Here is a 25,937-nt window from a genome sequence, read left to right as displayed (position 1 = left end):
CTTAAAACGAATGTGTAGAAAACCACACAACTTGCGTTGTTTTTAACACATCTCTGTGTATTTCTTACACAATATGTGTTTAAAAAAAAAAACTGTGAAAAAGCTGTTGGGCCCATGACGCACGTAGAACTTAACAACCGAATTGTTAATTTACAACTAGAAACCTGGGTTTTACCTTGTGTGTGAAAGGGGCTCTAGCGATAGGGAAGAGGACAAGGCGGTCTGGCATCTCACCTTGCCCGGCTCGGACATCTGCATGGTGGGCTTGTGCAGCTGCTCTTCAGCCCCCGCCAGCTTAGCGGGCCACGGCGGGAAGCCCTTGATCTGGCTCCAGACCAGCTCGCCCATGCTGAAGGCCCGCTGGCGGTAGTGCAGCAGTTCCGGAGCCGGAGAGTCCGGGTGGCGCAGCTCCTCCTCGCTGCTCAGGCTGCGTGTGTCCGACGGGCTGGGCGCGCAGTGCCCGTTGTAGTGCCCGTTGTAGTGCCCGTAGTCCTTGGCCAGGGGACCCTCGAGGCTGGTGGAGGAGCTGGGCGACTGGTCGTCCCCCGTCAGCTCGTGGCGCGGGGGGCCGAGCGGGTCGCTGTAGACGACGCGACCGGTCGGGACCGGGGGACCGCCGCCGTTCATGTGAGCGCAGCGCTCCACCGTCTGCTCCAGGCGCTCCTTGAAGTTGATTGGCGTGCGTTGACCACCTCCTCCTCCGCTGAAGCGGAAGCTCTCTTCCAAGTAAGAGGCGGACGACCGGTCCGATTGGAGACCCACGTCGTGAGGCCCGCCATCAGCAATGGTTGAGGGCGGCTGGGCAGGGCTGCTGCGTACGTGAGTGGAGCACTCTAAGAACTCCTCCCCCGCCCCTCCTCCTCCTCCTCCTCCTCCCTGCCACTGCGTCTGTCCGACCGTGTCCAGCCCATCCCACTGGCCTCTGGGAGTTCCGCCGCCCCCGCTACCGCCCGACGGAGAACGGAAGTACTCGTGGGGCACCACGTCGGCCGCCTCAGGGGGACTCCGACCCTGCTCCGAGTTCTTGCGCGGACGGCCGGGCCGGGGTTGCCGAGCGCCGGGGCCTCGTGCGGTGGGGTTGGCAGTGACGGAGGGCTCCCCCTGCTGGCCGTGCATGGCGGCTGCGGCGGCAGCGTTGACGTTGCCGGGGTGGTGCTGCTGGAGGCCCGCGGGCCCGTGTGGCTCGCCGATAGAGGCGGTGAATGCACTCATGGCGCTCAGCACAGTCACGGGGCTGGCCTGCGTGCCGCCGCCCGCCGTCGCCGTGGTGATGGTTACGTGCACGCCCTTGCTGGCCGCGTCCACCACCGCTCGGTAGATGGCGTCTACCGACTCCGGACCGCCATTACCACCACCACCGCTTGTCCCAGTGGAACTCATGGACTCGTGGTTCTGAGCCTTCATGTCTCTCAGCGCCTGCTGATGGTGGTGTTGCTGTTGGTGGTGCTGTTGTTGTTGTTGTTGTTGTTGGTGGTGCTGCTGTTGTTGTTGGTGTTGTAGATGTTGCTGCTGCTGTTGGTGGTGGTGATGGGCAGCCTGGTACTGCTGCTGCAGAGAGTGCTGCATCCCAGGGTCCTCCTCAGGGAGAGAGCTGAGGGGCTGAGAGCTCATCTGGGGGTGGGGCTGCTGAGGGGACATACAGGCGTTGTCAGGCACTCAGATAAAACAATGCAGTCACACACACACACACACACACACACACACACATCACAAACATCACAGCCAGGTGTAATAGCATACACTGCATTCAATCTGGATTCACACTATACTAACAATTGGAATCAAATCGGACAGACAACTGGATTCAAACTTTATTGACTGCTTTAGAGGCAAGCTATAGAATTGGATGAAGCCATGATTGCACTGTCTGTTGAGATTCATGGTGGTGGTGGGGATTTCCAAGAAACCATCCATCTCTAACTCACCTGATAGTTCTGGTAAAGGCAAGCCATGGAGTTGGATGAGGAGCCGTCCATGTAGAGGTTCTCCTGGTACACGTGCTGGCCCTGGAAGGCGGGGGGGCCCCCGTGCATGCTCTGCAGCCCAGGGTGGAGAGACTGCTGCTGGGCATGCTGCTGCTGGAGCGTGGCCTGTGGAGGGTACATGTGGCTGGAGGTGTTGACGTGAGCCTGCAGGCCACTCATCTGGGGGTTGGGCATGCAGTTCATAGATGACCCGTCACCTGGGGAAACGGTGGAGAAGGGGGTGGGGGTGAGGGGTTGGAACAGACAGAAGAAAACTTAAAGCCAGTGAATATTACATACACCTGACCAGACATAAAAAAAAAAAAAAAAGAAATGTCTTCTTTTTTCGAGCTTGCTGTCAGCTCAGTGGGCTGGGCTGGGCTGGGCTGGGCTGGGCTAAGGCGCATGATGTCTCCTCTGCCTCCATGAAGGTGGCATGGTACTAGGTACATAGTACATTGCATTCTGTGTATTAAAGGTGCTATACAAATAAAGCTTATTATTATTATTATTATTATTATTATTATTAGCCTGTCTGATGAGTTTGAATCCAGCTTGAAGGAAAGCTTTAGTCAGCGAAATGATTACCAATGTCAAAGTCTACTGAAATATTATAAATGTGTACATCTTGCATTGCGGTCTGCAGGTGTGTACGTTGCTGCAAGTAAATCATGTATTTTTAGGCAATTATAAATACGATTGTATGGTGGTTAGAAATTTTAAAATATCAACCACTAACCTGAATGCATTAATAATTATTAATCTGAACACAAATGACTGACATCAGTAACGTCTTAAGACATGAAGATCCCCGCAACTATGCTTCAACCACAGGTCGGGATCTGTAGTTCTAACTACACGACAACAACAACAGTGTTTGTGAATTTTTGTTAGAAATATGGTTTTGAGAAACACCTGTGTCGCTTAACAATGCATCACACTATGCAAATTGCACCTCAATAGTTCGAGTTATGGTTTTTTGGAAACACTTTGGAAACACAACAGCATAACTCCAACCATGTAAACTGCTAACACAGTCAGCAACTGTCCTTTTCAGAATCGTACCCCAGAGTGAGAGTTTGGGTTCATATGGTTTGATGTAGTACCAGTATGTGGGAGACAGAGGGCGCTCTAGCGTCCTCTGGCCTCTGCGTCCTCCAGATGGCTTGGTGAGAGTCTTTTCTCTCAGAATAAAGGATGTCCAAACACTGCCAGGCCCTTCCACCAATAGGGCGGCCGCCTTTGTGAACGCATCTGTGACAATAGCTTAATCTATGAACGGCGCAGGCGTCCACAGCTCCCACCATATTAGGCAAGCACAACTGAGCCTGTGTTTCCACTTCAGCCCATTAAAAAACATCTTACAGAATTCACACTATTTACACATCGCTCCTGTAGTACAGCTTAAACCTTCAAAATATGTGTAGAAATCTGTTTGATTGACATCTAAATCTGCCACCCAGAGATTAAACATCAATATCTCCTGTCTGCCAAATCTCAGCAAGAAGCAATCAAGCACTGCCATGATGGTGACAGACAATGGTGGAACACTAACAAGGAAGAGGCAAGGTGCCTTTGATTTTCTTTTTTAATCTGTGAGATACTAGCATTCTAGCTTTATGTGAAAGATGACTCAGCAACTCGGGCAGTAGAATCGGTGGCACGTCAGTCAGAAAGCAGAGAAATCCTGACTCAGCAAAAAACACAATTTTTATGGACAGTCTGATGGAAAGCACACTGCCAACACACAGCTCTACGGTCTTACACAGTTTTAAACAGTTGCAGAAAAAGAAATACGCTATATGGCCACAAAATCTATACACCGATGGATATAGCGTATTTCTTTTTCTAAATAGGGTACATCAATTGATTTATTTTAGCCTATTTGCAGAGCATTCATAACGGACTGTTATTAGGCTTTATCATTCTCTCTTCTTTCCCTGCCTTCTTTGAAAGGCTAAAGAAAGCTCTGCCTAACTCACTTCTCTTTTGCATGGCTTCATGGCTTTAGTTAACTTTCCAAATAATTTAAGCTTGTTTTAAATCGGTCACTGATCGGGATGTAACGGTATGAAAATTTAACCTCACGGTTACAGTGACCAAAATTATCACGGTTTTTGGTATTATCACGGTATTTCTAAAAGTGTGTTCAATATGTTCAGAAAGCACTGATAGGCCTACACAAGCTGAAATAGTTTCAAAAAGTGTCCCGTTCACTTTTTTCTTCATGTTTAATTGGCTGTGCGCTCATAGCTTAACTTACCCTACCATAACTTGGAGTTTGCTATTGCTGTTATTTGGATGCAATGAGTGAGACCAAAGTAAGCGTTCAAAATAAAACTTTAGGCTACTGTATTCTCCTCATAACGTGAGTGGAATGGATTTAATGTGGACGCAAACATAAAAAGACGCAGAGTGGATACATGATACAGTGCACGTTTTGCGGTGAAAAAGTTCCGCCTTTTAAAATCAGGTGTAGCCTAATCCGAATCGTAGTTAAAACCAGAGGTGGGACCAAGTCACTGTTTGGCAAGTCACAAGTAAGTCCCAAGTCTTAGCAGTCAAGTCCAAGTCAAGTCCCAAGTAAATACAGAGAAGGGCAAGTCGAGTCCAAGTCCAAGTCACATCAAAGCCAAGTCGAGTCCAAGTCCAAGTCCCAATCTTTTTCAAGTCCTGAACAAGTCATCAGGTACTCTTCACTTAATAATGCCATTATTAGACTATCGATCATAATTTCAGCACTTCCATCTAATCCACAGTATTTTTTTTACAAATACAGATTAAAATATGTTCAATGTTTCTGTCTTGTAATCTTTTACAACATATGCATGTGCATACCTGTGTAATATACACATGTGCATACCTGAGTAATCTGTACAAAGCGGATAGCTACATGACACTCAGCACAGCTGCAAATATATATAATGTTTTTCCAAATTGCGGAGCCCACTGTAAGGATGAGTAATAATTTGACTGATGGTATTTCACTGCGCTAGGCCACAGATTTGCCTGCAAACAATTTATTAGGCTGTCTGCCAGTGGTGACTCATAAGGAAAGCCAAGGTCAACACTTTTATATTATTTAAAAGATAATAATGACAGTAATTGTGTTTTAAAGTATTCATTTCTTAAGAAATACTACACATTTGATGCTGTTTATCTAATTTGTAAATGGTGCACTGTCACTTTAAGCCCATTGTGCACTGTCCACACGTTCTCATAATGATCTTTTTTTACCAGCTCCGTTCAAATATAGCCTATGGCTAGTCCACAAACTCAAAAATTGTTTGTGCCACATGTATAGCACAATATTAACAATGATAAGCATGATATTAAGTTGGCACAAACAGCTTTCATTCCTTTGGAAAGAAAGAGAAGCATGTATGACATGATGCTTGCTTGACATTTTCTGTTTGCAATTAAAAGTGAATTATGAGCCTGGTAGCCAGTAGCCACCTAGCTACAGTAGCTGAGTGGAATGCGTTTCATCGGCATATCATGTGCTTCATGTAAATAAATTATTGAATACTTCAAGACTCACCAGTTCCATTACACAAGGCAAAGACAACTCTTCATAATATTCTTGTCCACTTTCCAAATCACAGTGAGTGCAGCTATGTCATAGTGACCTGGATCTCATAGTTTATAACAGTATAGTAGACTAGTGAGAACCGGATAAATTCACAATCTCCTCTAATCTCGTACTTGTTGCTTCCACGATTTCTTTTTATATGTTTCTTATATTTAAAAGAAGATATCAATCATCATCAACAATGACAAGCCAGCTGGAACCTACTCGTTTTCTCTCCCTCTCGTGCGTGCTTAGATGTGTTCTCAATTAAATGCAGTAGCCTAGCATAAGTTTAAGTTGGATCTTAATGGAGAGGACTCGAAAAGTATCATCTTTATGTAACATGCTGTTGGTGCTTTTTGACAAACGTTCTCTAACAAGAGTGCAAATCAGTTTGCAGTAAAGCTACTAGTGATTGGCTAAATGTTGATCCTTCCTCTGTCTCTTGATGCCCTACACACAAGTGCGTAACGCGTGTGAGGGTAGTGGCAGTAGGCTACTGAACTGTGCTCTGCCGCTTGTCTCCGCTATTTTTTTAAAAATTTTTTAGTCGCAGGAAAGCGTCTCTGGGTTGACTGGTACACGATCAGGAAATTTCGTTTTTGATTCGAGACATGTCAAGTCATCACAAGTCAAAGAGGCAAAGTCCGAGTCAAGTCTTGAGTGAATAGTATTCAAGTCCAAGTCGAGTCGCAAGTCATGCCGAATTTTATCAAGTCAAGTATGAAGTCATTAAAATCATGACTCGAGTCTGACTCGAGTCCAAGTCATGTGACTCGAGTCCACATGTCTGGTTAAAACCATCAATTAGACAACAGAATCAGTAGGGTACCAGTTTTGTTCCATTGTACCAGGCCTACTGTATGTCAAAAGCAGGCTCGGATGAAGCTGGGAAGGATTAAACACACAGTTTCCACACCGCGGTAATCAAGAGTGATAATCATGATATTTGAAATGAAAATGGTAATTATTATCGTCAACATTTTTATCGCGGTTTACCATTATACCGGTAATCGTTACATCCCTAGTCACTGATATGTCTCCATATGAATGATGATGGTTTACATCGGATAGAAGGGTGGTGTGTGCTTCCTTAATTAGTCGTTCGGTTGTTGGTTGATAAATAAGACACGGTTGCATTTTCGTTTTGAGACAGTCAAGCACTCAGACAGTAGCCTAATTTGCCTCAATGTGCAGATCTCATAGATTTTAGGGATGCACCGATATATCGGCAGGCTATCGGTATCGGCCGATATGGGCCTTTTTTGCTGCCATTGGCAATTTGCGAAACGGCCGATATTAGTGGCCGATAATTTCAAATTTGCTGGCCATGACTAAATCGATGATAAGCGTTGCCGACCTATTTCAAGAGTGAAGATCTGAAAACTTTCCATAAGGAGTAGCAGAGGGATATACGAGATTAAAGTTCTTTTCTTCTCTCTCCAGGGCCTAAAGTTTACTACAGAATTGGGGATTTCTTAAAGTGACAGGCACTCAATTACACCTATACATCACCAATGTGCACTCAATTAGACCTACACACCACATTAAAGTGGAAATGAAGCAGTGAGAACTGTGACACTTTTTGGTTGCTTTTTCATTTTTGAAGATACATGGATTTTCATTAAACCCGATATTCAAGTAGTTTCACTGGAAAATGACATGTCAATAACGACTTTCGCCACTAGGGCGCGGCCATGTTTTAAAAATGCAGGCGCTACGTCATTAGAATGGTTAGTGTTTGTTCGTGGATGTTTTATCCATTAGCGGACGTTCACTTTATTTCAATATGCCTACGCAAATTATGTTGATGTTTGTTTTTGTGTTTGTACAAATACAAGGGCCGCTGTAATGTAGCCTGTAGGCCTATCAGAGACAGTACTTAATTAGATTTAATTTCAGTTGCAATAATGTGTTTGGATGTTCTCGCACAACTTGTTGATTACCGCGACCTGAAAATGCAGTTGCATCGTTGATGAATTGGTGAATAAACTCGGGTGAGCGAACTTCTCATGTGTGAGTAAGATGTTTCTTTTTGTGATTGAGTAGTATCGATGATTGCATTTGTTTCGCTCAAGTAGTAGTGGAAACTATTTGCACAGACTTGCGAACCTGGTGAGAACCTGTTGTGGGTACGCTAGCCTACATCTGACTTGTGTAGGCTACTCTGTAGTAGCCTAGGTCTGTGATTGTGACAGGCATGGTTTTGTGGGTAGACGTTGTTTATGGACTGTAGGCTAGGCGTCTGAGTTTTTATTTGTTTATGTAAGCTGACATAAAATAACAAGCTGTTCACTTTAAGTAAATAAATGCACGGATGTGCCGCTTGTAGCAACCATAGATTTTAGGGTTCATGCTATGCTAGTTACAGTATGTGCTTGTTATGTTATGCTATGCTAGTACTGTATCGCAGCTTCTACCATGATAATACATTGCAGAACAACGGAGTATGGGTGTAAAAATTAGTGTAGTCTCAGGTGATCAGTGTAGTCCCCTAGCCTACCCCCTCCGCACAACCTATCAAGAGTGTGTTAGTTGGTTAACTGCGTTTTTTTGGGCGTTCCAGTGTTTCGGCTCAGATGTCCCTCAGCGACCGCATTGCGACCTCCAACGTCTCGCTTTAATGATAGCATTTGGCATGTAGGATTGGACGTGATATGTCTGTTATTTTGGATGAGATGTCCCAGGTTCATTTCCTAGCAGCAGACACTCTCCATGTTTGCCATTCTGTGCGCTCAGATACACCTCTCTCTCGATCATCTATTTCTCCTCCATAGTCAGGCTCTGTGGGGGGCACTAAAACTCCCACTGCTCTTACTGGCTCAAAAGCATAGGCAATTGGATGCCCGTCCTCATTGGTGGGTCTATCCCATTCGTCCATATCCATTTTGTTGAGGCAGTAAGCTAACTGTGAGGCTATGACAGCCGCTGTGTAAACAGCATAGAATGTTGTACCAACCATTCTTGTGACGTCATCATTTTTTGAAAACAAAGATGGCAGCGCACAACTGAAATTAATGCAACTTGTTTGTGCTTTATTCTGAATAACGGGTCATATTTCTGACTTTATTTGTATTTATGGTATATTTAAATATTTAACTAGTGCTATAGACATCTGTTTTATTTGACTGCTTCATTTCCACTTTAAAGATATGCCTAATTGTAATAGTTTAAAAATCAATATGAAGTATTCAAATGACTAAATATGTTTAGCTACTAGTAATTATGCAGATTATAAAATACTATACATTATTAGAAATACACTTTATATGAATTTCCAAATATATGAAATAGAAACATATGACACAAGCCATCATTTTCCATGTGTGTTTGTGTGGAGAGAGTCAAGCAGAATCTAGGATGGCCACCACTGGTGTGAACGACCACACTACAGTATTCAATATTACTGATGACACCCCCTCACCAAATTGTGTAAATCCCCCCTACATGAAGAACCTGAGAGGAGAATTCCCCCCATTTTGAAAAATGAATTTTAAGCCCTCTTGAATTTTAAGCCCTCTTGAAAGGGCTTTGAATTTTCTTGAAAAAATTTGAAATGTATTTTGAATACTTTTTTGCCAGCAAAGGTGTATCAAAAAAATGTCAATAAAACTATCGGTATCGTTATCGGCCAAAGTGAAATTCTAAATATCGGTATCGGTCCAGACTTTCAATATCAGTGCATCACTAATAGATTTAATTTAAAAATCAATCTGGAGGGAAGCATAGACGAACATTTAGCACGAGAAATGCATGTGTGGAGAGTGAGATGTGTCGTCGTTTTGAAAGACATGCACATAGACAGACACAGATATCGTTGTAACTTTAAAGATCCCTTGCCATTTTGTTTCGTGTAACCAAATCAGAACTGCTTTCATCTATTAACCTAGCTCATTGTTGAACAACACTAGCCTCTGCTACCATAGATAGAAATGCTACTGCTGCTTTTGAACAGAAAGTTCACTTCTTCCCTGTCTACTACACCTAAACGTCACACCCTCATCTGAATAGATTGTTCAGGATTGGTTGGTGAGTGTGATTGTTAACGTGAAATACTTGATATTTGCGATAACACTTTAATGTATCTCCCGTACAGCAAACTGCGATATATTGGGTATATCGCCCAGCCCTAAGCGCAATCCTGAAGGTTCACACTCCAATGACATTAGTGATTGGAATTTTAAAGCAAAACTGTGTGGTCATTTTTGGAGACTGGCTAAATTTTTATGACCATCCAATGAAAATGCAAGAAAGCTACAGTATGATGTCACCAGTTAGCATTCTAGCAACACATTATTTAGTCAGTGCTAACTGCTGTTGGTGCTCCAACGGTTTTGGTACATGCCTTTTAGACAGTTACCACATCAGCTTTTGACCACAACTCCTTAGTGGTGCTTTAACTTGTAAGACCGCAACGTGAGCCTCACAGTGCAGCACCTCTTTGAAAATGTCACCCAAGACAACATTTACAAATCTCTGGAGATGTCCACAGGAGACTCTTTGCGACTGAAGCCCAGCCAACACCCGCAAACAAACAAACAAATTTAACATGGAGCAATAACAACTATCGCAGGGGAGCTGCTGGACTGAGCCCAACACGCATTCCAGACACTCCACCAAGGAAATGTCACATCAGAGGAGAGCGCCTGCTGCTCAGGGGAAATGCACTAAGATCAGGAGATTGACTGCCCCAAGCACACAAACTACAGACAAAACGTAATTTTTTTTTGGCAGTTTGAACTGTTCTGGATGCAAGCAGCAGCGAAAAAATGATTAAAAAAAATATTAAAAACATATATTTGGACGTGATTCAGGCAAGTGTGCAGAATTTTTTGAGTGTGTGTGTTCCTATGTATGATTTAGGTATGGTATAAGGCTGTCAGCAATGTGTGTGTGTGTGTAAGGTAGGACTAGGAAGTTGTCAGTAACATGTGTCTCTTAGGTATATTTACACTGTAAGGTTGTCAGTAAAACCTGTGTGTGTGTGTGTGTGTGTGTGTGTGTGTGTGGCTCTTGGCCCAGGCAGTGACTAAGCCGAGTGCTGGCCAGCAGACCCAGCAGCTGCTGCATTACTGGACAGCCCACTGAGCCCCCTTGTCCCTTCAACCCCTCTCCTCCTTTCCTCTCCTCTTCTCTCATTCACTCTCTCTCTCTCTCTCCATTTCTGTTGTGGCCGTCTGTGAGGGTTCGCCCAGCGCGGACTCCACATATGATGTACTGATGGCTGCTAGTTGCCGAGCAGGTTGCCATGGGAACTGCAGGATGATTGGTGGCGCTGTCCGAGGCTTGATTCGGGCTCCCTGGCCGCTGGGGGTTGTGGGACATGATTTAACAGGCCGGGGGTGGGGGCTGGTGATGGTGGTGGGAGGAGCAAGGAAGGGGGTGGCGGGGGGTCAGATGTAGTGCCCTGTAGCCGGGACCGTGGTGGACTGAAAGCCACACACTGGCTAGAATAGCCTTTCCTTGCATCACACACACCGATCAGCCCTAAAATTAGTGAACCAATGATGGGCAACATGTTGTAGACAGTTACATACTCACAGTACATGCCCTGATAAAACAAACAACAAAAAAACCCACTGAATCCACAAGCTGCCATTTTGCCTGCAGAATAGGCTTACCAGTAATTTCCCCTGCTTCAGTCCGACTGGACTCCACCAAAAAGTTAAGCTCCATTGGGAATATTTATGTACAAATGTACAGTAAACCTGAAAGGTCCATCAAATTTCCATTTACTCCAAGGTCCGGAAGATTTTTTTTTTAAGTAGGCTACAGAACGGCAAAAAAAGCCGGTACTGTAAATCCACAGAAGTATCAAACTACACAAAACAATGTGGTGTTATAATGGGAGAAGTGACCACCAGCCATTCAGAACTATGTTGCTCTTTATTATCTCCATGCCTTCAGCAGGAGGACCAGGCAAAAGCCTACTAAGAAGTGTCTGTAGCAGTTTGAGGGTAAGAAAGGGTGCATCAGATCAGGACAATCAGAGGGTCATAATAATAGCACCCAAAGACAATCGTTGATAACAGCACAAGTGATATAAAATAAAAACTTTGGCAGCTCACGATTAAAGCAATTTAAAAAATAAAAAAATAACACGTTATGCTCGGCCCTGAGTCTCATTGTGTGATTGACGCATTTGATGCTGCCAGCCAGGCCTCGGTTTTCACAATCAACGTTTTTTTTCTTGCTGTTGGCCAGTTTTGAGTGAGCCATTTTCACACTTTCAGAAGGAAAAATGTCAATCGTTCAGTTTGAATGTCTACGTCTATGCAATGCAACTCGCAAACAATCATGAGAGATTACCATCCACCGAGTGCTAGACAGCTAGCGCATGCCGCCAGTAGCCTGACATTGCCTTTACAGTTGCTGTGATGTCCTAACTCTCCACCAAAACGATGCGGAATCATACAATCGTTTGCGGAAAATTTAGTGTAGGTAGTCTCAGTAAATCAGCATAGCGATTAGGTGACGGCCCGTATTTAATGTTTGGGTCCGGATGCGGACCGGAGTCCGCCTATTGAGTACACGGGATAATACTATTCACGAAACGAATGGGTACGGAGATACCAGGCTAAGGCAAAATGTGTAAATATGGCACAATAATTTCACAGATTTATAATTATAATTTCAACATTATATAAAATGATAGTGATGATTCAAAATGATGATGCAATTCAAAATGAAGGATTTTGCATGTTGATTGCAACAAACCTGACAGCTAATTTACTGCAATAAATGACTGGTAAGAGATTAAATATGGCAGCATCGGTTAAATTTCGACTCATTGTCAAACCCTAAAACCATCCCTTTTTACCATTTCAATGTATTAGCTCATGTATAAAAGGGTTGGGACAAAATATTGAATATTAAAGGAGAATCCCGGCGATTTTTCACATAAATCTCTGTTTCTAAAGGTCACGGAGTACTGTTGGTACAAAAAATATTGGTGCTACCTAGCTCGAGTTGCTGCAGACAACAGCTAGAGCAGCCAGGCAGCTATAGTGCTACACTCTGGGGGCATAATAATAATCATTGTTTCCCCCCCCCCCGTACCGACTGTACTCTGTGACTTCGATAAATAGAGATCTATGTGAAAAATGGCCGGAATTCTCCTTTAATAGTATTGAATAGTAATATTGTATTAGCAGATATACATTATTGATATGGCAGGGTCAAGTATTAATATTTATTTTTTGCCCATTTAGAGGTATTCTTAAGGGTATTGTTTTCTTCTGCAGTTACACAGATACAGTGATGAATCATTGTTCATTTTCTATCAATGTACTGAGTATTGCAGAATCGCTGTATCTTGATATCATTTTCGCAAGTATTGTGACCGAATCAATTTGTGAGCTACTCTGATGCATAAGCACAACCTCATCATTGTGAGGCTGGTTCACATTAACATACACAATGTAAGCATTAGCTGTGATTGATACACTACTGTAGCAGGTTACCAGAAGTAGTGCAACAACCATGAAAGTGCTGGTTAGGCTATCTGTGCTATCCTTATGCAGGGCTACAGATTCTCAAGCTTTTAGTGGAAGGCTTGTCATCTGCTGCATCCTCCAATGATAGTTTTCATTTTGGATGGATGGCAGGGCAGTTCCTTCTCATCAAAATAGTTAGCATTTGTACTGACTCACGAATGTAACATTACATTTAAATAAGCTTGCTCTAGAAGAGAAGGTTCTACTTCTAAGACAAATTCACACTGTTTGGTAAACTGAAAAGATAGGGGGAAAGATCCAGGAAAAAGGCCCCTCAAGACGATCCGTTGAGAAAATAGCATCAGAGTCTCCTCTGGATTTCCAAGAAAGTTAGTCCTTGGGGCAAGTGGTTTCACTACAGTAGATAATGTATGCATGGAATCTTGGACATATTACATAGCCAAGAGGCACTGGTGATTCAGGCAAGCGCAATGAAAGGAAATATAATCTTATCTCGAGTCCAAATCTAAACGCAGTGGACACATTAAAACCAAAGAGGATGAGTCACACCAAGGGAAAACACTGAAGGACAAACCTCCTACTTCCTACGAAAAACAACCAAGATATCATAATACTACTCTGTATTCCAACCAGAAAGGATTCTCCTGCATCCTGCATAAAGTATGGGAGAGCAAATGTTTATCAACATGGTGAAGAAAAGCACTGGAATTCATCATCCTGGAAGGCTGCCGGAAGCCATTCTTCATATAGAGTAGATCTGACTAACTACAAAGCAATTAAACTGATTGGAAAGCAAAGCGAGCCAGTCAAAGCTATTGCTGCGGCATATGAGACATAACTTTGGAAATTCCTCTATGCAAATATTTGGCTGACTGCCCAAGTCAAATGGCTTCCTAACTCTGGGCCTGGACCTCACAACACATACAGTATAAAAGCTTTGGACCAGAAGCACACAAACACAAAAAGTAGCCTTTTGTTACAAGAAAGCTATCTGGTATACGTTAGTCGTCTACCACATGTAGTAGTGAAAGTTATGTTATTTACAGTACCCCAAAGATAAAGTGCCATTAGACTGTTCAGGGGTAGATAGAAGATATTTGAGACCCCCATGGTGTAGAGCTCCCTGGGTGAGACGACAGCCTCGCTTACCTGGCTCAGAGATGGCCTGGCCACAGCTTCCATCGTTGCTGCTTAGCATCATCCCTGAGACATTTGCACGTCCATGGCTGAGGGGATGTCCCTGTTGCTGCTGCTGCTGCTGTTGATGCTGTAGGTAAGACAGTTGCTGTGGGTGAGCGCTCAGGTGGTTCATTGAAGGGTTATTCATGGGGTGCTGGCCGCCTTGCCCCATGGGGCCGCCGCCGCCCCCCATAGCCGAGGCTTGGATCTGGTTCATCATCCCGCCACCGTAGGGCATCTGGGGGCCCTGGCCCGGGACACTCATGCTGGGGCAGCGCATGCCGTCACCCGGGCCATGGAGCCTCTGCTGTGCCTGCAGGTTCTGGTGGCCTGGCCCGCCCGACATCACCCCGTCGCCAAAGTGCATCTGAGCCGGTCCGGGTCCAGGTCCAGGTCCTAAGCCAGGCCCGGGGCCCATCCTGACGTTCTGGACCATGTGCGAGTTCTGGGAGCTCATGGACTGGAGCAGCTGGGCCATGGAGGTGTTAGGGGGCAAGCCAGTGAGCCGCGACGGCGCTTTCCTCATCTGCTCAGGCGGGGGAGGGGGGCCACTGGGCATGCGTGGGTGGCCGGCCATCTCGGGCTTGAGCATGCTGAAGACCATGCTGTCGTGGTGACTGGACCCGGCGCTGCTGCTGCCGCCACCGCTACCACCACCACCACCGCCGGGCTGCTTGCGCTTGCGGAGTGGGTCCCTTTGCTGCGCCATCAGCTTGTCTCTCAGGGCGGCGCGGCCACTCTGCCCGCTCTCACCGCCCACGGAGTTGAGCAGCATGGCCGAGTTGGGAGGGGGGAGCATTGGGTTTAAAGTGCTGTGCCCATCCACTCCCTTGCCGCAAGGATGCCCACCGCCGCCACCCGTACCTCCGCCTGCACCACCGCCATTGCTGCCCATGCCCGCCCCACCTCCACTGCCGCCACCCATTTTGTTTTGATTCGCTAGCTGTGCTTTGGCTGCCGCTGACAGAAGGCTACTGGCTGGGAAGGAGGCTGCGTTATGCTGGTTGAGGATCTGGTTGAGGGGCATTCCCAGAAGGCCTGGGTGGTTCTTCTGGGTGTTACCCCCACCACTACCACCAGCTGCACCACTTCCGCCACTGCCACCACTTGTACCACAACTAGCACTGGCCACTGAGGTGGGAGGGGGGAACATGGGGTTGTGCTGGGCGCCAAGGGAATTGCCCATGCCTGCCAGCAGCTGGTTGGGCATGTCTTTGTATTGGTGCAGAGCGTCCGGCTTGGCCGAGGAAGGGCTGGAAGGCATGGCTGGCCGGGGGGAGCCCAGAGAGGACCTGGGTGAGCGAGGAGGGACCTTTATGCTGCCACAGGGCACCTGGGGCCCCGAGGGCATGGCGAAGCTCCCGTGGTCGGACGAGGTGGAGGATGAGCGAGAGCGCTGTGGCGACGATTCCAGGCGGCCGTGCGGCGGAGGAGCGGCCATGTGCACCGGGGAGGTGACGGGGGACGGGGAGATGGAGGTGGCCGCCGCCGACGTTGGCTGAGTCCTCTGCAGGTGGCCGCCGTGGCCGACCGGCCCGGGCTTCACCGTGGGCAATGGGAGGTTGCTCGGCAATGGGACGATGGCAGGAGGGATGTTTACATTCATCATTGGTACCTGAGAGTGGACGCCAGGAGGGAAGCCGGAGTTGGGGTTGGCCATGGGGTTGGGATTGACCGGCTTGCTTGGGATGGGGTCCAAGATCCCCAGGGGGTCCTTCTCGGAGCTCAGCGGCTTCTTCTGGAGGATGCAGGCCGAGGGCATGGCAGGGGGTGTGGGGGGAGGGTGGGGCGCGGGCTGGCCCTTCCCATGGTGAAATACTGCTCGAGGCATGTCCATGCCAGGGGGGAAGTTGCACATGGGTTTCTTCATGATGGGGCTCTTGTTGACATTAGGGGGTGAGAGGGGTGTGTTAGTCCTTCCCGCCATGACGCAGGACGCCTGCGAAGCGGGCGAGCCGTGGAGCATGACTCCCGGCGGCGACAGGGGCGTCCGGCTGTTCCCCCCGTGGATGGGGATGGGGCTGCTGCCCCCCTGGAAAGCACAAGGGTTGGCCCCCGCCCGGGCAAAGGCGTCCGGGCTGCCCAGGGGATCAGTCCTTGGGGACAGTGGGCTGTCTCCATACACCTGCGAGCCGCTGGAGGTCGGGCTGAGCATGCCGGCATGGTGGTGGCCCCCAGCCCGGTAGGGCGACTTGGGCCCCGGTTCGCCGCTCGCCAGCCTCTGCCTCTGGTAACCAGCATACAGCTCCTGCTGCTGCTGCTGCTGGTGTTGGAGTTGTAGTTGCAGTTGGTGGTGGTGGACTGCACTCATGTCTTGGGGGTGTGGGTGCGGGTACGGCCGAGCACCTGCCGCCATCATCATCTTGAAAGGGTTTTTGCAGTCGGGCGCCTGGCCTGGCCCGGACAGGCCCTCGTGGGACTTATTCCTTATTGCTCTTGGGGTTGCAGAACGTGTAGCGCCCCCTGCTGCAGGTCCTGGGGAAACAATGAGGGGGGTATTAATGAGGGTTATTACACGGCTCTTCACAAAGCATATAGAATGCTCCATTGACTTGAATGGGCTTTCCCAAAGTAGAGAAAAAGTACTCTTTTCTGATTGGCTGGTGGGGTGATATTTTACATAATGGGGCACCTATGTAGTAGGTCTGGTAAAAAAAGTTTAATCACCGTTCCATATCAATGCTTATGAATGGTAACTATAACAACCATAGTAGAACGATGTTTGAGCCTGGAAGCAGGCTTCGGGAATCAACTGTAAACAAGCTAACTGTCCACGCTAGCACTGTTAGGGCCAAAGAAAGTTGGACAACAAACTGAAGTCGGCTCCGCTGCACATCGGGGAGGTCTTTGTCTCCGCCTCCTCCATTAATTCCATAATTCCTTGGCGGCCGTTATCCCTTACATAGATCAGATTCACATCTGAGCTTAAGTGTGATTTCACAGTAGGCAATTCATGCAGTCTTGTACTTGTCAAAATAATTATTTTTATAACATACAACCTTTTGGGAATACCTACTGCAGACCTTTCATGACTAAAATCACTCACAGGAAATCATAAGAATAGAAAAGCATAATATGTGTCTAACTATGACACAAAAATGTACTTTAAACTTGTGCTGCAGCTACTGTGCACAATATTTACAACTAAACATTGTGACCTACAATGGAGTGGAGCAGAGGTAGAATTGCCACCAGAGAAAGCCAGGTTCAGAGTCAGAAACCTGGCCATGCAAGTCCCTATGGCTTTGGATGAAAGTGTCTGACAAATCTGAAAATATACCTGTGCTCAATTTCTAGAAAGCACACACACACACACACACACCTGTAGCCCCTCCTGGACTAGTCAGGCCTAACGGGGGATGAGGCATCTCCATGCTTTTATGCAGAGTAGCCACGGCGATGAGCTTCCTCTTATGTATGCAGAGCTTAGTGACATCCTCATCGGCCTTCACATCCTCCGCTGTCCTCTGCTTCACCGCAGCCCCAGGGTCAAAGTTGAAGACCTATACACACACAATGTAAGAGTTTGTGTTGACATGGGTAACACTCGTGCTGTAGCCCCTCGGTGCTCACAGAGCAGGACCAATAATTTAAGATTTAGTGTTTTAAAAGGGTAAACAAAGTGTGGCAAAATGACAAAAGGAGTCACATTTCCTGTAAGGTGCACCAAAGTCATATTTACCAGTTAGTTTACCATCAATATGAGTTATTGTTACTGTTTACATAAAAAAAAAAAACTGTTGCTGTTTACATCAAAAACACCACATTGCTATTCTTTTTTTTTAATTAAATATTTTACACTGATTTTAACACATATGTTAATGCTAATTACTTGAAAACATACAACTAACATGTAGTAAGTATGGTAACTTAAGCTGTTAAAGTTAACACTTGGCAAACGAGTGCTTCATGTTACCTTTTGCAGAGTAGGCATTAAAAAGCAGTATTAGCTCTGCACAAAGTAAAGCACATGGCAGAATAATCGCACCTTAGGGAGGATAAGGGGACACTCCAAACCACATTTACAGGTCCCATCCGTCAGCAGGTAGGACTTCACCTGCTCCAGGCTAGACAGCACAGAGCCACTGGGACTGAGGGGGAAAAAACACACACACACACACACACACACACACACACACACACACACACACACACACACACACACACAACACACAGAGAGAAAGAGCGAGAGAGAAAGAGAGAAACAGACAGGCATCATTAAACAGTGCTAAAATATAACCACTGCAAATATCTTAACCTCAGTCCACATTAGTTCTGGAAAGACATCTGGCGCTGAGGTACCTTATATAAAGGACCCCGGTGGGATCCACCTTGCGCTTCCAGCCAATGGGCACCTGAGCCAGGCTTGGCTGCCCCTCCATCTCCCCTCCGTCGCACTCTTTCCCTCCATTCATTGTTCTGGGGATTTAGCAAATGACTCCTCGGGAGAGATCACACGTCCTTCAGTGTCCTCGGACGACTTATTATCATCTTTGTCTTCTTCGGGAAGAGGTGGCGGCAGTGGCAGAGGTGGCGTGTGGTAGCAGGGGCAACCCGGGGAGGCTTGCGCACTAGACACAACTATGCTTTCTCTGCCCCTTGACACAAAAATACGCAAGTGTCGTCAACGTAGAGACAACACACGGGGGTGAGGTGAGGGGGGGTTTGGGGAGGGAGTTGGGGGGGTGTTTGAGGCCAGACTCACGGGCGAAGCTGACCGCCCTGCTGCCGTTGTTTCATGACTTCGCTGAGTGCCGGCAGAAGTTCCCACAACTGACTCGGGCATCCACAGCCATGGAGGCTGAAGCAGTTCCTCAGAATGTCACACAAAGAGAGCGCTTCATAGAACAGGGAACCACACAGATACAGGGAGGCAGTTCATACAAGAACATAGTTTAGGCCGAAAGGTTGGTCGGGGGCGGAGGGCGGAGTAGGGGGCAGGGCTTAGGACTGGGGGATGTGGAGATGGGGTGGATTGGGGGGAGGGGGGTGGGATGACTGTCCTTAAAGGGACCCTTCAGCACAACGGGCTGCTGGTCAGACGAGAGGGTGCTTCGACATTTTGTTTTAACCCGAGCTAGTTGAGGTGGACTCTCCTAGGGAACCCATTGAGGGTGTAGGGGGGGCTGGGGTCAACACTATGCAGTGCCCTATGATGGCTTATTATGGGGTGTCCTCATGCTCCCTGTGAAAAGAGAAAAAAAAGATGCAACAGGTCAGCATCATAAAATCAGTTTGGTGAGATATCATCCTTTTTACACCAGTGAATGAGCTTATGTTAGCTCATTTGTAAGCACACATTAAGAAAATCTCAAAAAACAGTATTCTTAGATAGCTACACTGTAGCTATGAGTACAGTGAATAGATGAAGCAGAGGATCCTTTAAAAAAAATATTCTTAGTCTGATTCTTATGTCATCAGGCAGAGACCGTGAGAGTGAGGGTTTGAGAAAGAGAGAAAGAGAGAGAGAGAGAGAGAGAGAGAGAGAGAGAGAGAGAGAGAGAGAGACAGGAGTGCAAATGGTGAAAAGAAGGCAAAGGAGGAGAGCAAGCAAAAGTGAAAGAAAATAAGATAGAGAGAAAGAGTGAGAGTGAATGAACAAGAGATGGTGAGGCAAAATGAAAGCGAGAGAGAGAGAGAGAGAGAGAGAGAGAGAGAGAGAGAGAGAGAGACAGAGATAATGCACTGGCTGAACCTTGGCTGATATTATATTACATACATTCTCTCACAGTGGATGAATCATGCTCTTGCCGTGCATTTCCTGTTGTGGATGACTAATGCAGACCGGAGGGAGCAGCAAAGCCCAGCCATACAAGCTCCACTCTACACTCTTTAAAAACAGACAAGCGAGCGGGATACATTTTGTGGCATTCTCCTTTGCAGCGATTTGGGAGTTACTTTGCCTGCCTTCATTTTTTTGTACTGTTTGTGCATTTCCTCGTGTGCCAAGAAAAAAAGAAAAAAAGATTTGATCTGGGAGGGGGTGGGGGTTGCGGGTTATTGCCTGCTTGCTTGCTTACACAGTATGGCGCGTGGGGGGTGAGGACAAATTAAATTGTATGCATGAAGTTCAGACCTCAATACGGTTCCGCGTGCAGTGAGTTTGAGGGCAGAAATGCTTAGTGGCTTCTAGGAAAAGGCCAACAAGGAAGGGAAGGGGAGGAAAAGGGTGGAAAAAAATGGAGCAGCGACTCTTACAAGGAGGAGACTCTCCCAGGGGAGGTCTGTAGTACATGCTGTAGCCCTTCCACATAAGCGCTGCTGTGCTGTGCACAGCGCTGCTCCCCGTACAATATTCTAATCCTCGGGCCGGACTAACAGCTTGTCTTCCTAACTGCATGCGAGTGTCTGACTGCACTGAATCCGTTACATATCCTGTTGCATTGTCATGTTTCTTGTTCAATAGAATTCTGAAATTCGCCTACAAAAAGGACCCAAAGCTGCCATGGTTGCCATTATAAAGCTATCCAGGTGCTAACCGATGCTAACTACCTATTGCAAGTTGCACTGCAAGTTAGCTCTCATGTAGCAAAAATCAAAGTTCGCCGTCTTAAAAGGGACACCAGGCAACGTTTTCGTGTTAATCATCTTCGTAAGTCGGTATATGGTTAAATGACTCATTACGGGGCGAATGAAGGCTCTCTCGCCCGCCCTTACTGCCTGTAAGAAAGAATATCTCACTTGCAAGTTCGGTGTATCCTACCCACCGACCTTCAGTCTCACAAAGTCTCAGACATCGCGAGAAGTAGGATCAGTTTACATCCTGCATCCCCAGCACAGAGGCAGGCTAACGAAACGCTAGCGATTGTTGCAAACGTGTGTATAATGGCAGAGCCGGCGAATAAGCAGCGAAAACCCTTGACGGAAGATGCAAAGAAAAGGAAAAGATCTTCAGACCGAGCGAGGGCTCGCACACGTATTGACATGTACAGACGGTAGGGGGAGCTTCATAGACAAAAAGCATCAGGCTTGCCTGGTATCCCTTTAACATACCGAAGATCACAAAACCCACTCAAGGGCAGATGACAAAAGTGTGTAGGTCAAAATGTCTGCATTTCAGACTTTGTCACCGTAAAAGTTTAACAAGTGCGATTATTCAAAATCCCGCAAATACCCAGCTGTTGTTTTTTTGGGCGAACTTCAGAGTTCTATATAGCAGAATGTGGGCGAGAGAAAGAGAATAGAAACAGGTGGCTATATTTTGACATTCATATGTATCACTGTTTATAAAGTGCTCTTAAAATTACATATAAACAACTCGCCAGGGATTTCTGACTAGGTTTCTCTTGGTCAGTGGCGTAATGCGTTTTAGGTAGTGTACGATAGCGATTTTTAGATCATGTGTTAGACCCCTCCTTAGGTTGTTAACTGCCACACCCTCTTGGCGCATTGCTCAACAAAAGAGACGGGCATGGCGAAAAACTCGAGTGTACGTTAGGAATAAGCTTTGTGTCGGGATAACAACGCACTTTGTGCCAGGTTTTGCGTCGCGAAAATAGGGCCCAGGGTGTCTTACAAAGGTTCTGCTCAAAATGTTGCAGTGCATCACCATGCACAACACTGCTTCACTCAGATCCAGTTAGGTCATTCTGATATAATATAATCAAACTGATTTTGTCACTGAGGCTTGCTTGCGTCATGTGCAGTTATGATACAGTGAAACACATTTGCTTCTTCTCTTAAAGAACTATCACCGAACACCAGTGTTGTAGTACTCGAGTCTGAGTCATAAGCTAAATTTAGAGACTCGCGACTTGACTTGGACTTGAGCACTGAATGACTCAATCTTGGACTCGGATTTGTACATTCAGACTCGGAAATTGAGACGAGGACTTTTTTTGGTAATGTCATCATTAGGCTATAATTGTAATATGTCATTAGAATATTATTTGGTATATGATTTTAATATCTAAATTATTTTGAGTATTAATATTAGTGCAATGGAATGTTACTGCTTCACGTCATACGTTACGCCATTTTCAATACAATAAGGAAAATGCCTGGAGACATGAATGCCCCGAAAGTCGTCCGTCCGTTTTGCATTTAATAGTGACTCGACTCGGACGAGAAGTGGTCTCGACTTGGACTTTTTTTTTTTAATGACTTGGACTTGACTCCGTCTTGAACACTGGAGACTCGAACCTGGACTTGGACTCGAGACATATTGACTTTACTACAACACTGCCGAACACATCGACTTATGGCCTAGGCCACTGCCTTAGCATGCCCCTGCTCCGGATACAATATGGTACGACATTTAAATTATCATGAATAGGGCTGGGGCAACGCGTCAACGTAATTGATGACGTCGATGCAAAAAATACGTCGACGCAAAATATGAGCGTCGGTTCGTCAAGCATAACGTGTGCTGCTAAATAATTTTTAATTTTACACCTTCAGTGTTTTCCATACGTTGACTAATCTGTGGCTGGGCACCACGAAATTAAAACTGGCCACCACACATTGATGTTGTAGGCCTACTATTTAAATTAAAGATAAGATAAAATAATTTCATTGAAGATAAAATAATTTCATTGAGCTGCACTTTTTACTCACACAGCCTTTCCTCGCCCCGCCCGCTCTCTCTCGTAACAAGCCCGCTGCTCCTCCTCTGCATGTGCATTTAACAAAATATTCACGATTGTTGAAGGATTGTTGTTGCCACCTAGAAGCACTGCATAGAACACAGTGGGCTAAATTGCTATTAAATCCGCTTAGCTTATCGTGACCATGCTGCGCAAATTTGCAGCATTAAAACTGCTGAATTAAAGTTAGAGTAAACTCTGCTAAGGTCTTATCACAACACAGTACATTGAGGAGACTAAACTAAGTTAAGTTACAGTATGCAATCAAGCAGTATCTCAAAGCTAACGTTAGAATACTGTTTGGGGGTCAAGTTTAACATGCTTACTTGCAGCTGCTTATTCGTTACTCATGCAGGGCTCATTTTATTGACTCTGAATGTTTGCAAAATCCTGATGTAAATGGAAAAGTGTTTTCCAAGACTCAAAAGTGCTTGTCCAAAGGAGAAGTACGAACCGTTATTTGAACTAACTACGTTATGAATTGCATCCACACATCAGCAGCCTTTTAACTGTGTTAATGTTAATTGCAAGGATTCCCACACGAACGTCTTAAAATGACTTAAAATGGCACTCAATTAGACATACACTACTGAACTTTATTGAATACTACCTCTGACTAAGAATGCATTACTTTGCACTTGTATAGTCTTTTATTTTGGAATCTTAAGAGCAATAAACATATATTGCAATGTTAAAGAATTCATGTTTTTTTAATTCAGATGTGTAAATAAACATGTATAAGTTGCTATTAGTGAATTAATGGGGAGATAATCGAATCGAAATAGAATCGGACTGAAAAAATGAATCGTTAGATTAACCGATGCATCGAAAAAATAATCGCTAGATTAATCGTTTAAAAAATAATCGTTTATCCCAGCCCTAAACATGAATCATTAATCTAACATGACGACTCATTTACTTTGGAAATATCCTGCATTCACTGAACTTTAAAAAAAAAAAAAGTATTTTTATTGGTTGACCTTCTAAAACATCATTGCAAACTGGAATGCAGCATTGCAGCCCCTCGATTACATTGTTTTTGTAGTCGTTAGAAGCCAAAATCGTTATTGAAATCATTAGCCTATTGATTAAATCCACAGTGTAACTATGCTTATCTTCAGGCCAGACAAACACTTCTTCAGGTTAGCAGTACTGGAGAGACTTGTTGATATTTGAACTCAACAGCCAAACAAAGAGTCACCTCCCTGCATTGCTAGGTTTGTGGGTGCAAACTAACACCACCTGTTTCTGATTGGCTGGAATAGTGTTGTGTGAGCAGGTGCACATATGTATGTTTGTTTTTAAAATGTACAGAGCCAGGGCTATATTGGATCGTGAGGCAATATTTGCTAAATGTGAGAAAAAGTGGATTGGTTTTGAATCGCTTACTGTTCCTTTAAACCACAATCAAAGAGGACATCTACAGATAGGCTACTGCCTCAGCAATCCTTTTTGTTACTATGGCATGGACTACAGGCAAGATGAAACATGGAAACACCACAAAACCATCTCTAGTCCCGATTTGTGGGACACAAGTGATTTATGAGGTACACTGTGATCCTGTTCTGATGGGTCATCATGACATTTTTCATGTCGCTTGTATCTTCTTTTGGTGCACACTGAACATATGTAGCCTAGACTCAGATACTTATGAACACAGACAGACACTGACACAAATATTGTAACCATGACCCATGAGAATTATGTCAATTGTAATAGTCACCTGTAATCAGTCACCTACATCAGTGTCATTAAGGGCTGACTGCCCAATGAACATATCCAACACCCTCATCTTAAACACATCTTAAGGTAAACATCACCACATCCAATTGTCCTGTAGTTCATCCCCTTACAGTTCACAACATCAAAACCAATGAATTCCTCGACCAGAAAACTACTCCAAGATTCTATGCCTATTTGACAAGTTTACAGTGTTACTTACACCACACCAAATATTCAGAAATGTGGAACAGGGTGAGAATGCACTGGAAGAAAGCTGCTAGCTCCTAACTCTGACTGGTGTTAAGATATTTCATTCGCTTGCTGGCTCTGCTGTGGTAAATTGCTGGCACACAATGAGGAGCACATTAGTAGTCCAACCAGGTAGGGCTGGTCACACTAGGGTCAGACAGAAAAGATGCTTGGAAACTTTCTCCGGAATTCGCTCGACCGTTGCCTTCAGCGGACAAGGAGGAGTGCGAGTGTGAGGGCTTTAGGCCCGATGGTCTCGGGGCTACTTTAGAGTGGAGGATACAATTGACACACAGTGTGGCTTTGAAAGCATATGATTCAGTTTCTGTTGTTCTACATTTACAGTTTGCATTTATTAATACAGCGGATGCACTTATCCAAAGTGACTTACAGAATTTTGCATATAGTTAGGACCTAGAATCATGGGGGTCAGACTCATGACTTACAACACTGCGCTCCATCAGTTGAACCACATGGGGTGGGCAAAGAGAAAAGCTTAACTAAAGCTAATTATATACTGAGGCAAAATCTATCTGCTAGTGTAATACCAAAAGTAAGATCCTAAGCACAAACGTTGGTGGATCCCCTCAATGCTTCCATCTGCCACACTATGGCTTTATTACACGCAAAAGACGCTTTGCGCATTGAGTGACATTGCACATAATTTAAATTAGGGCCTACGGCCCGTCTAATGTCGATCTGTCTGTCTGATATAGCAGCTGAGACACTCACCGTGAGTCTGGGACCAAATGCAGGTTGGCGTTGTAGCCAAAGCACTTCAGGATGGTAATAAGTAATAATGCTGTTCCAAACAACTCAGAGGTTCAACATATCTGCCCTAAAATTTCCCAAATGCATTTCAGACAAAATCAAGTCAAGATTTCCAACCTCCTACTAGAAAAAGTACAGTGGAGCGCTACTCAAAGTCAGACGTCCTACTGGTAAACTCCAGGTAAGTTAACCTATTGTGAATTTAGAGTCAGAATTGAACTACGACTTCTAACTTCAGAGTTGTCTGAGGACGCAGTAAGATCGTTGATAGTAGACAGCGTTTTGTAGCATGTCTGACAAAGTTCTCACTCCACCATGGACATGTATCATACTGATAATAATGTACATTTCCTTTATAATCTCAGTTGATTAAATCAACTAATCAAATAATCAACAGATTTAGTAGATGAAAGATATTCACGTCAGTGACAAAATGCAG

At 45.4% G+C, this 25,937-nt stretch overlaps 1 protein-coding gene across 3 annotated transcripts in view; it reads right to left on the bottom strand.

Moving 5' to 3' along the window:
* The window catches only part of LOC121698857 (methyl-CpG-binding domain protein 5-like), a 37,689-nt gene that overhangs the window by 8,388 nt on the left and 3,364 nt on the right, over window positions 1–25,937 (bottom strand). The window contains exons 1-7 of one of the 3 annotated variants that reach the window (XM_042081317.1): window positions 19,891–19,990; window positions 18,474–19,356; window positions 18,160–18,262; window positions 17,494–17,674; window positions 14,142–16,646; window positions 1,926–2,182; window positions 235–1,626 (exon numbers count right to left, since the gene is read on the bottom strand). In XM_042081317.1, the coding sequence (XP_041937251.1) occupies window positions 235–1,626; window positions 1,926–2,182; window positions 14,142–16,646; window positions 17,494–17,674; window positions 18,160–18,262; window positions 18,474–18,586 (4,551 nt within the window). In that variant the 5' untranslated portion in view covers window positions 18,587–19,356; window positions 19,891–19,990. Of the gene's footprint in view, window positions 1–234; window positions 1,627–1,925; window positions 2,183–14,141; window positions 16,647–17,493; window positions 17,675–18,159; window positions 18,263–18,473; window positions 19,357–19,890; window positions 19,991–25,937 lie in introns of those variants that run through there. The other 2 variants (XM_042081316.1, XM_042081318.1) reach the window with 2 other exon arrangements.

The sequence above is a fragment of the Alosa sapidissima genome, chromosome 23 (assembly GCF_018492685.1).
Source record: "Alosa sapidissima isolate fAloSap1 chromosome 23, fAloSap1.pri, whole genome shotgun sequence".
In the NCBI taxonomy this organism is placed as follows: domain Eukaryota; kingdom Metazoa; phylum Chordata; class Actinopteri; order Clupeiformes; family Clupeidae; genus Alosa; species Alosa sapidissima.
This window is presented reverse-complemented; position numbering and strand designations above follow the sequence as displayed.